At 31.4% G+C, this 12,965-nt stretch overlaps 1 protein-coding gene across 2 annotated transcripts in view; it reads right to left on the bottom strand.

The window, feature by feature from the left end:
• LOC118199179 (breast cancer anti-estrogen resistance protein 3 homolog) overlaps positions 1-12,965 on the bottom strand; it is a 38,187-nt gene extending 25,222 nt beyond the window's left edge. The window contains exons 1-4 of one of the 2 annotated variants that reach the window (XM_035370982.2): positions 12,942-12,965; positions 12,301-12,412; positions 7,995-8,106; positions 322-391 (exon numbers count right to left, since the gene is read on the bottom strand). In XM_035370982.2, the coding sequence (XP_035226873.2) occupies positions 322-391; positions 7,995-8,106; positions 12,301-12,399 (281 nt within the window). In that variant the 5' untranslated portion in view covers positions 12,400-12,412; positions 12,942-12,965. The other variant, XM_035370980.2, reaches the window with a different exon arrangement.

The following is a 12,965-nucleotide window of genomic DNA, read 5'->3' as shown; positions in this document are numbered from 1 at the left end:
ATTCCATGAATATTTCTATATATTGATTTATTACAATAATTTGCACTAAAAATAAAAGGTGGGTAAGGACTTTTGTGCACATGGTGTATATCACCATGATATGGTCTACTTAATTTCTGCTTAAGATTTTAAAATTATTTTATTCTGACTTATATATAACTGCGTATTATAATTAATTTTGATTTATTATTATTATATATGTATGTATGCATGAGCATGTGTGTATGTCTGTGTGCATATATAAACAGAAAATCAATTTTACTGAGGGGAATTAGTCACATAATAAAATTCCTAAAAAGGAATTGAAATGTACTAACTTACCTATTAAATGATCTGTTTGCTTTATCAGTGCTTAGGTTATACCTTTCAGAAGGTGAAAATTCCCTAGATGCTATGGAAAATAAGAACAATAATACATAAAATGATATGATGAAGCAATTAAAATAGCAAGAAATACACAAATTAGTTACTAAAATGCAGGAATATAATATGTCTAGAAGGAATACTTAAAGAAAGGAAAACAGAAACACTTGGATAGAAATAAGTCATAATGCAGCAAAAAGGTAATCCATGATTTTTTACATTTAACATTCTACATAACATATAACAAACATACCAAACTCTCTACTATTAGCTTTATTTTAAAATTTCATTTGCATAAAAACAAACATTTATTTAAAATTATAGTGTTGAAGGAAAAAAAGTAAAGAGATAGCTAACAGAGAGTGTATCATTTTTTTTTTTAATAATGATAAATAAATTACATAAATTAATTTTTAAATATAAATTTTAATAATTTTTAACAGTTATAATGCAATTATATTGTTAAAACAAATTATACTTTTTAAACACTTTTAATTCATTTTCAATAATCTGAAATTGAATCCTCTAATGCGTCCACCACAGGCTGAGTGGTAAAGTTGCTGAAGCAGTAGTTCGATCTCTAGGTTAGTACCATGTTTACCTGAAACTAAGAACTCGTCTTATATTATTTTTTGCTGCAAAAGACACACTATGGCTTATTTCCAATGTTTTATTTGTCATGCACTATAATTAACATTTGTTCATATTCAAGAAACACATTTCTTCAGGTTCAAGAAATACATTTATTCCCAAGTCAAGAATCATTCAAAAATAAACAAAATCATTCATTCTAATGCAGCCATGTTGTCTTCTAGAATCTAGAACATCATTTTAAAGCTCCAAATCATGAATGCTGGACTAAATTTTTTGCTACTTGATTTCCTCCAAGATAATGGCCCTATCCTCTCATGTTCAGCAACAGAGTTCTCCTCAAATGAACTCTTCTAGCCCATGTAGCCTGTGGGGCACTTGCGAGACAGCTGTCCATCATTTTATTCCATGCATTCTTCACCCAAGTAATGACTTCTTATAGCTTAGGATTTGCAAAGTCTCTTGCTGATTTCTCTCCATTCTATTTTTAATGTAGTCATTGATTTTCGTATGCATATGATCTTTAAATAGCTTGTTTATTGCAATATCAAAGTTTGGAGATATGCAATCATTCCTGCAGCAGTCATTATTTGATAAACTCTTTCCGCAAGGGAGTTCAGATTTTGGTGCAATAAGAGCTAGCAAAATCCCACATTAACATACTTCTTTGGACATTTCACAAAACAAATGGTAAATTGACTCACTTTCATATTGCTGCTTGTGTGCACCAAACATTTTCAGTCTCAAGAACGTAAATATGTGAAACACATTCAATTTTCTCTTTTTTGCCCTTAAAGATGATTAGGGGGGAGGGACGTCTTTCCCTTGAGTTGAACTGCCAAAATACATGTAATGCATACACTTTTATAACCAGTGGAGGTACGTATATTACAGCGGCACTGTTCTCATCAATGACAGTTTGAGACCCTTGACCTATTGCAGTTTCATCCATACCAATCATATTCATGAGTTAGTATTTAAGAAGTCAGTGTCATCAATGAAACTCTTGAATGCAAATGCATGTGTAGTCACTTCACCACCTTTCAGATCGAACAGTGCTGTCGATCTTCTTAAAGACAGTTCATATAGCTGTAGGAAGCCGTCTGTCCAGTATTATGATGCTTTGATAGCGTCTCGTGATATGTCTAGCTGTGGTGCGATTGCAAGGCCAAATGGTTGAATGGCTGCTCTACAGACAACCAAACTGTCAGCAGTCCATTCACAGATGATGTGTTCAATTCAGAAAATAATGGTTTCTGACTCAATCCACATTTATGCTTCTTTGCATTTCCCTTGTTGACTTATTGATTGTGGTTATCATACTCTGCCATTTTCAGACCATTCGTAGATCTAGCTTCTTCTGTTTGTAGAAAGCTATAAGATTTTAAACCCTGGAGTCTTCCACAATTACTTTCTTATACTCAACCGAATAGCTCTTTCCTTTGACTCATATTATCTAAGTATCAAAATTTAAGAGCGTTCAAATTTACTATTAACGTCCACTGCTAATGTGATGTACTGAATACTGAATATTTTAATTTGTCACAGCCACGTCTGTTTGTTGCAAACGTGCATGCGTGTGACATCTGTACTTGGTCATGGCTCATGGTCTTACACTAGGGCTTATTTTTTTATTAAGTCTTATTTTCAGGGAAACAACACGGTAATAGTAAGATAGTAATCTGATAGTGAAGTAGTAGTTCGACCTAGGTTTGATTTTAGGTGAACAAGCTAGCTTTATGGTTGTTTTCATGGATTTCGCCAACATGGATATAAATGAGTTTCCCTGAGAAGTCCTACATGAAGGCTTCCTTTCCCTTAGGCAGATAGCACTCGCATAACCAAATAAGCCAATAAACGCTCTAATTTCACTTCAATATCTATTTAAACGAACATTTAAGTTTTTTTACCTAAATATTTTAAATTTTAAAAAAAAAAGTTAACTTTAATCCACAATATGCAGCCTTTAAATTGCTGTTTATGACAAGTAAACAAAATTTCGGAACTCTTTAACCCGTTTAGTAGGTGCGTGTCATATGTGCATCGGCAGCAAACATTACCTCACGGCCGTGTGTGTCATATTTGAATCGCCATTTAATTCACTCTACCGGCCGGGCGTATCACATTTAACTCTTCAGATAGAACGTTTAATTAATATTTTTTGTTGCCACTAGATGTAGCTGTATGCCTGTTATGGGGAAATATATCGAAAGTTAAGTATGTTTACCTTGATTCCTATGCAATGATTTTAATTTTTGGTATTTTGTTTCCGAATGAGAGTGAGAATCATGGGTGGGTGTTTAGCAATGTAATGTCTCTTTAACTGGTCATTTGATGTAAACAAATGCACATGCTCTGCCTGCATTGAGGTACTTTTTACTTTTATTTTTGCGATATAGTGGGATAGATGTTCTATCATTAGAGATATTTTTATTACTCTTACATTTTCCCTTTTTTGTTATTACTCTTACATTTTTCGTACTTTGGGATGAATATTTTTAATCGTCAGCGAAACGTATCTTTTTTTAATGGCAAACGAAAGCAGTATCTAAACGTTGAATATACACAATCGCTAATTCGTTAGTGTTGAGTAATGTAATTGCTCTTACTGTGTCATTTTATATAAACAAATGAACATGTTCTTGATGCTCTGGAATACTTTTAATTTAATTTATTAATTTTTCTTATTTTTATTTAATTTTTCTATTGGTTATAGTGGAATAGATGTTCTATCATTAGAGACTTTTTTATTACTCTTTGAGTTTTTCAGCATTGAAACGAACATTTTGTATCGCTTAGCGAAAGTTATTATTATTTTTTTTTAATGGCAAAACAAAAGCACTATCTGACCATAGAACATATACAAATGCTAAATGAGTCAGATTTACTGAGTAAAATAGCAGCAGATATTATATTCCTGTGACTAATGCAAGGTTGGACTTCTTGCATACACCCATGTTTCAAAGAATATCATACACTGTCTCATTTTGAAACATTGCTTATTTTTCGTTGTTGGCTCTTTGAATTTTTATGAAAGACAGTTTTAATATTTTTTAATTTTAATTGTGTTTTGTGTTAAATAAAATCTGCAATTGTTTGGATATTTTTCCATATATATTTATTTGTGGGATACGGGGGAAATTATATTATTCTAGAATGAGTATTTTATAAAATTTTTAAGGAAAATATATTAATAAAGGCTTAAAATTAAATCTGACGACTACCTGAATGTTCTTCTCATAATGTACCCAAAATTGGAAAAATTAGATGACAAATTTCATTTATACGAATTTTTTTCCAAAGTTAGGCTTAGCACCGTAAATTGGAAAAATAAAATCCCACAGGACAACGCATCTGGTTAACGCGCCGTCCCAAGAGGATGCTTCGGTAACAGAGGTGCCCGTCACGAACAGGTTAAAAACTGCTATTATTTGCTAATGTACAAAACCTTTCAAAACTTAAACATGATCTTAAAAAATTAAAAGATTATATACTTTTGTTGAAAGTATATGCTAAAAAAAACTTATACATAAATCTTAAAAAATTATTATGAGCTCACTAACTATGGGGAAAAGTTACTCCTCAAAATTCTGCTTTAAAACTTCACAAATTTAATTCATAACAGAGAAACTACTTCATTCAATACTCACTTTAAATTATCTTCATTTTCTTAGAAGTTACTTTGAAAACTTTAATATTAAACATTTCTATATAATTAATAAATAAATGAGTGATACATATCATCTTTTTAAAAGTTATTTCATGAAAGAGTTTAATAAAAATCTACTAGTTCATGATTTTCTACCTTCTACATTTAAATTAAGAAACAGTAAACTGTCTCCTTGCAATGACCTCCCTAGGACATATATGCAGCATAAAACTGGTGGCCTCTCTCCTAGCACAGGAACAAGAACACAGCTCAAAAAAAAGTCTTGATTCAGTGCCATTGTCAATCCTATGCAGATAGTCTAAAAACAATAATTTAAACATATTCTACCCCTCTTAATTATGTGCTATTAAAATCATAATTTTTGAATGCAGTATCCAGTACATAATGCTGCCATTCCTATGCCAAGCTCATCACATTCATGTCATAACTGTGTGAAGGTGACGGCTTTACATTAATTTTCTTACTAAGTATAACATTATTATCAGGATATCTACTTTATTGTGTAAACCATGTGCATGTGTCAGTTCTAACCCATACTGGTCCAACATGCAACATGTCAATGCTAAAAATGTAACCTCCGAAGACAATCACCTCACAAGGTGACCGATATTTATGTATAATTTATATATAACAGCATACATCATAGCTGCTAACTTTTAAACATGGGGAGGGGAAGGATTTCTGTGCCACACAACAGCCTGATTTCAAAAGAACTCCAAACTATCAAATTTCACTTATTTAAATTTGATGGTTTGGAGTCAAATGCACAATTCAGGTTACTAAACTAGTTGTAACAGATTCTGATGTAAAATACTATATTACATTAAAATTTAAGAACAACAAATTAAATATAATTAAAATATGATTTTTAGCTTTAAAAAATACTCATGAAAAGCAAAGTACAGAAGGGAAACAATGCATTTATCAAAATGCAATGAAAATTATTTGATAATTAGTGCATCTATAATCATAGGGATCAAATTAGTAATGCAATATTTAAAAATTTACAGCAAAAATGAAATACCAATGTTTATCCATAAAACATTAGTTTTCATAAAATGCTTTACTGCTAAGAGATCATAACATTGTTGCTTCAGTTTTTTTTTTTTTTTTAACTAGCATCATACTTTTCTTTACAGCATTTCCTTAACACTTAGTAATCAATATTTCTTTATGTAAAAGAGATTATGTAAATTCATGTAAAAGAGATTATCTAAATTCAGACATATTAGAACCTGAGATATTTGGAGATTTACTAGGAGATCGGAAGATATAACAAAAAGTCATGAGTCTCTGCTAGTTATACCAGAAGCACCGGCAGCTTTTATATGGAAACATTGGTACTGAACATAAATTCTCTAGATAATGACTGAAGACCAAAATCACCTTTGAGTGGATATCTTAGAGACTGTTCACTATATACACAGGGTGTTTCATAGATTATGGGACAAACTTGGAGGGGTGGTGGAGTGTACTAAAACATGCATTTTTTGTATGAGAATGTAGGGTCTAAAGTGACAGGTTAAGGCAGGAACGCAAAAAAACAACATGAGAGGAAAATGTGTTTATGTACAAAATCAATGCAAGGTGCTTCTTTGCAGCAATACAGTATTCAAAATAAATGTTCAAAAAAAGGAAACACTAACAGTAATAGGAACTACAGCTGTGATTGGCTGGCAATGCAGCGGTAGAGGGCAGTAGTAAGCCGGACAAACCACGATCCGATGCATCAGAGGATCATTCGCAACTCTGATGTCGAGCGTGATGGGCGAGTTTACGCACAGGGAAAAAGCTGACATGCATCTCATGTATGGTGCTGCTAATGGGAACGGCAGAGCAGCGCTACGGTTGTACCAGGAATGGTTTCCGAACAGGCGTATGCCGAAGCACACAATGTTCGAAAGGTTGTATCGGTCTCTGTGTGAAAACGGGCCATTTGAAGCCACCTCTGACACTAGGAGTGGAAGAAGTGCACGACAACCTCGCATTGAAGAATCCATCTTGAACATTGGGCATGAATCACCTCAGACAAGTACAAGAGCTATTGCACGTCATCTGCAGCTGAGTCATTCCACCGTTTGGAGAGTATTGCATGAAAATGGTTTGCACCCATACCATTTGCAGAGAGCCCAAGCCTTGCAAGAGACAGATTACCCTCTTCGAGTTCATTTTTGTCATTGGTTCTTGCAGCAGTGTGTGGCACAGGCAGATTTCCCATCAGATGTGCTATTCACGGACGAGGCAACTATTTCACAGGACAGCATCTTCACTAGCCACAACATGCACATGTGGGCAACTCATAATCCACACGCCACACATCTACAAGCATTCCAAACCCGCTTCTCCGTGAATGTGTCGGCGGTTATTGTTAACAACTACCTCATAGGGCCATACTTCTTACCTGCATGTACAAATGGCTTATGTTGTCATATTTTTCTGCAAGAGGTGCTACTGGAATTGCTGCAGGATGTTCCGGCTGTCGTTCGTGATCGCATATGGTTCCAGCATGATGGTGCACCAGCTCATAACCACATGCGAGTCCGCAATTACTTGGATGGGACATTTCCGGCCCATGGATTGGCCGTGGTGGAACCGTTTGATAGCCACCCCGTTCACCAGATTTATCCAGCTTGGATTTTTTTTTTAGCGGCCATCTGAAGAGCATCATTTACGAGACTCCCGTTGACTCACTGGAGGACATCGTTGCACAACTATCCATTATGGTTGCAAGCGTGCGCAAAATGCCTGTCGCTTTTCAAAATGTTCATCAATTCCTTCTGCGACGTTACCAAGCATGTATTACTACTGGTGGTCGCAATTTTGAACATTTATTGTCAATACTGTATTGCTACAAAGAAGCACTTTGCGTTGCTTTTGTACATAAACACATTTTCCTCTCGTGTAGTTTTTTTGCATTCTGCTTTAACCCATCACTTTAGACCCTACATTCCTATTAAAAAAATGCATGTCTTAGTACGCTCCACCACCCCTCCAAGTTTGTCCCATGATCTATGAAATACCCTGTATATATATATCTAATATAGACTTAATTAACCAATATATTTATGCGATTCTATTTATTGTCAGACAGAATCAATTTCACGAATCTATCTGATATGAAATAATAAATTAATTTTCTAGTATTTTGTTTTAAATGCATTATCTATTTTATATAATTATACGTTTTTAGCATTTTTAACACATTTATACCTATCTTAACAATTTTAATATTTCTCTGAATTCCAATACAAATGAACATGAAAATTTAAAATACAATTCTAATAGAATTTTACAGTTGCCTAAATACTAGCGTTTTCTTAAATCCGATTTACTATTATTAAACAACACTATTACTAAAAAAAAATCTTACTTCTGTCATATTTATCTTTCAGAATTTTTAGAGATGTACTCAGTCTTGCTCTGTGACTTCCATTTTTAATTCCAATATTCTTCAGATCTCTTTCGGACATCCACAAAATATCCTAGTAACAAAGAAACATTTTAAAACAGTTCTTAAACTTTACAAATTCTATACGTAAAAGCCCACAAACACACATATTTTTAGTCACAATATTTAGAATCAGAATGTCTAAAGAATTTTTTCCGATTAAAAATTGTATTCTAATCCTGAAGTATTGGAAGTCTTATTCAAAAATGCACCTTTTAAATGTTTTACAAAATAAAAATTAAATTTGCAAAGCTAAAAATAATTAATTTTGAATGTTGCAACACACATAATATCCAAAATAATACACTTTCACATATGTTCTTTATGTAATGCAAATAACTTCTATATTCTTTATGTAATATAGATAATTTCTAATGGATAATCAATCTTCTACCTATATTATGGATGGAATGATGGGAGTTAATGTCACTTTAAATTCAGCCATATAATATGTGGATATCTTGAACTTTTTTTGTATTGACTATTTTTTTGTATTGACAAAATCCAAGAGAAAAAAAAAAAAAAAAAATCGCAACAGTGTGATATCAGGCATGGATAGTGGCCAAAAAACTGGATTACTACAATCATTAGTTGTCCTACATCTATCATATTCTTATTTTTAAATTTTACAGCCCAGAAACAGCCAACTATACTAACTAGCTTTAAGATGACTATTATATTATACAAGTTAAACACATATAAATTGTCCCTATGTTGAAACTACTACCCGATATCCAGCAAAACAAAGAATGGGATTTTTTCTTTTGTTTTTTATTTTTTAAATTTCTTCTATTTTTTTTATTTTATTTTTAAAGATAATGCTATTTTACATTTATTAGACTGGCACTGTTTGTGCACTAAATCTCATGATAAATCACCTCTAAAAAATAACAAACAACAGATCAGCATTAGATCTACGAAATGAACACAATATATATTATATTACCTTGTCAAATATGGGATTTAAGCGGGACTTCTATGCCTTTCATCAAATTACAATGAAAAAAAACCTCTTTTCACTAAATTATTAATAATGTACCGTTGCATGCATACAGGTTCATAATGGATTGAATGCACACTGAACTGATGATAGTTTGATAAAATTTATTTTACCGGAAGAAACAGTTTACAGTTTTGGAACTTTCCACAAAAATGCTTGTTATATAGTTTTCTTCCCAGCTGCCAAAAAATCTCTAGTACCTTCCACTTCTTGAAATTCCAGGAAGGCATACGAGAAGCAGACACGATTACATATAAGGATCAATTACATTTATTCAAACATAGTTTTACAGGGACTCGACCAAAATGCCATGAAGTTTGGTGACTTTTGGTGGTTTCTTGCCAAATTTGCCGACAAAATTTAGTCATCAAAATCACTGTCAGCTTGCCAATATCTCACGAGTTTTAGTGAGGTAGTCATTTACATCAGTGTTAAATAGACTTGGCCTGTAATCTTATTTTCCCGGCAAAGCTTTGTCTCTTTCAAGCATTTCATAATAAATTTCTTTTTTAAATTATAATTTCACAATAATTTCAATAAAACGATTTACGTATATACAGTCAAAAGTCTTTAATCCGGAATGATCTATATTCCAGACCTCAAAGCTACAAACTTTCTGCGCATGTGTCAACGCATGCGCATAATACTTTTACGCATGCTCATATGCGTCTATGCATGTGCATAATACGTTTATGCATGCACGTTTAATGTATAATGGACGGTATAAGCTAAGGTAAAATGATCTAATTATCTATTTCAGGTAATGTTGCAGATTGCGTTGTTCCTTAATCTTCTAATTGGATCCAGCTTATTATTTTTTGCAGACTGTTAGAGCAATTTCATAAAAGCAAGCTTGAACTTTTGATTATGTCAAAAAGAATTTCTGATTCTGGAGCTACCAAAGGATCTACAAAGCGAAAGTATGTTTCGATGTCCATCAAACAAAAATTGGAATTGCTGAAAAACATGGATAAAGGCATATGCTTTGATTCTCTAATCATTCCGAAATATGTTTATCAATTTCATGCTGCTCTGCGGGAGGGGGAAGGCACAGCGCGCAATGAACTGGAAGTTGATCTGTCAGCACTATCCTTATCTTCAAGGCAGATGTTTTTATTTTATTCGGCTTATACTTCCTTACTAAATGAAGTATTTCAGTCGATGTACTCTGTCTTTGATATGATTCAAATCAAATTCCTCCTCATTATAAATATCTCAAATACACATCAAATAGTTTTCTGGTTGCAATTTTCTAATTTCGACTATGCATAATGTATGCTTTACGCATGCACGTGTTGAAAGAAATATTTAATAAAGTAAACAAATAAATATTAAGCTTTTTTTTTTTGTAAATTTTGATACCCTTTAGATCATAATTGCTCTTTATTTCATAAATTTTGGTTTCATGTTTTTAATTTTATAATTTCTGCATGCCATCTTACCAGATTTAAACTGATGATCTATAACCCGGAAAAACCTATAATACGGAATCGCCGAAGTCCCGACGAGTCCGGATTAAAGACTTTTGACTATACTACATGCTGAAGAAAAATTAGATATATATACTCCAGTTTTAACCCTTAATTACTGTATCAGAATAACTTTCATTATAGTGCAATCTCAGAAACTGTCGATATAAATTATAATTTAATTTTTTATTAAATGTTATCTATTTAATAATTTATTCATCACTTTATAAACAGCTGATGGTTTTAAAAATGAAGATTAGGTGTCAAATTAAGAGGCAACAAATTTTTATATTTAAATTAAATTATTAACAACTAGAAAAATATTGCAGTCTGCAAGAACACAAGTCTAGTCAACATAAAAATTTCTGAGATGAAGGCCAATTTATCTTAATTTTTCTCATTTTTTTAATATTACACAGCATTTTTTTTTTTTTTTTTTTTTTTTCAAATCTAAATGCACTGCTATCATTACTCCAACATTACAGAATGAATATACAACTCGTACATTTCCATATCTTCCTTAGCTCATAAACTAGTTTCAAAAGTTCTGAGTCTGCTTTTAAATTAAGCATCTAAACAGCAACACTTTTTTCGTTACTTATAATGAAGCTTTTATCCAAAATGAATTATGTTCAGTAATTGTTGGTTAAATTTAAAACACAATACAAATAAAAAGCATTGAAAAATTTTTAATGTAATACAAATGAAGAAAATGTAATTTTAATAAGAAAAAAAAATGCATGAATTTACAGTGCTTTCAAACAATACATTTTAATGTAAAATAGCTTGCTCTGAAAACTATAAACGATTTCATACTCCACAGTAAATATAGCATTTAAATCATATTTTAAGACCATAATTTTTAATAATTTGTAACATATAATTTGAAAGTATGCTATGACACTACCTAGAATTCATAAAATGATTGACTTCTCTTTTTGCCTAACAGCAACTAATATCTGAACATTTTTATTTTCTTCAATTTTAAAGGCATGCTAAATATATTGCTTTCAATTATATAATTTAAGATTCATTTATTTTAATATAATGAATTGTCATTTTCATCTCATATATGCTCATTTGGTAGTTAATTAATAATAGAATATTGATTAAAGTTACATAAAAATCAACTTCAGATTAACGGTAGTTTTAAATTATTAGAAAAATCCATACATTTCAAGAAAGAAAGGCTTGGGATGAATCTTGACAAATACAATGTAAATCTAAACCAGATTTTAAATTCAATACAATTTAAGAAAGAAAAATTAAGATCAGATCAGTCTTGATCAACCCAAAGTAAATCTAAAACTGATTTTACTTTTGATTGTGTAGTTTCTTCTGCATATTTTTTGAAGTATGATTTTTCAAAGTATAATATGTTTAATTGTTGTTACACAGTTTACTGAATGCTGTACATAGATGTGTTTCTATATTGAGAATTCTACAAAATATTTATGATTATAAATTATAACTCGAAATAACTTACAATAAAGAGTAATGCTACTGGAAAAGCTGCCTCAAAATTCAGTTTAAAATTTTACTAATTTCTTCAACAGAAAATTTCAAAACACAAACTCAAGGAAATAAATAAAGATTATCAAAGTTTAATTACAGAAGTACCATAAATATTTTATCTTTTTAGCTCTGCAAACATTCAAGATCTTTCATGGAATACATTCATTTTCCCCCTAAATCTGAACTCCTTAGTAAATAAATACACAACGGAATAAATAAATTCTACCCTTCTACATTTACAAACCTCAACTCCATTGTAATCTTTCAAAAGACTTCTGTAAATTGTTAAATCTAGCTTGTCCAACCAATGATCAATACTTAAATGTGGTCCAGTGCTTGACATTTTCCCTCGCAATCTGAGAAATAAAGAGCAATAATTTAATGTATGAAAGATAAAAAAACTGACAAGAAACTTTAAAATAAAACCTTTGCGGAAGAAAACCCAAAGTTATTACTAAATTAGAAATACATCTGCTTTATTCAGTTACCCATTAGAATGATCTAATTAAGATGAGATGGAAAATCACACTATCCGTAATGTAATTGAGGTGGGGAAAAACGAAATTTCAACGTACGAAATTCTTAAAAAATAAACTAAATCTCTACGTAAATTACATCAAACTATAAATGGCAATTTAAACAATTTAATCACTATACATCTTAGATAAAATGTTAGTATATCTACAATTCCATATGTTTAATATTGAATTATATCAGAGAAAGATCATCAATACTACATCTGAAAATTCAGTTTATCATCTAAACATAAATATGTTAAATTGTAAATATTTAAATATACCATGTGTAACCAATCGATTCAAGAATCTTAATACTTAAACATAAACATATATTTAATTGGTAGAGTATATGGTGAAGTATACTCACGTCAGTAATTTAACAATGAAAGCA

The sequence above is a fragment of the Stegodyphus dumicola genome, chromosome 7 (assembly GCF_044657685.1).
Source record: "Stegodyphus dumicola isolate Sdum_Otavi_A_Nest chromosome 7, ASM4465768v1".
Taxonomy (NCBI): Eukaryota; Metazoa; Arthropoda; class Arachnida; order Araneae; family Eresidae; genus Stegodyphus; species Stegodyphus dumicola.
This window is presented reverse-complemented; position numbering and strand designations above follow the sequence as displayed.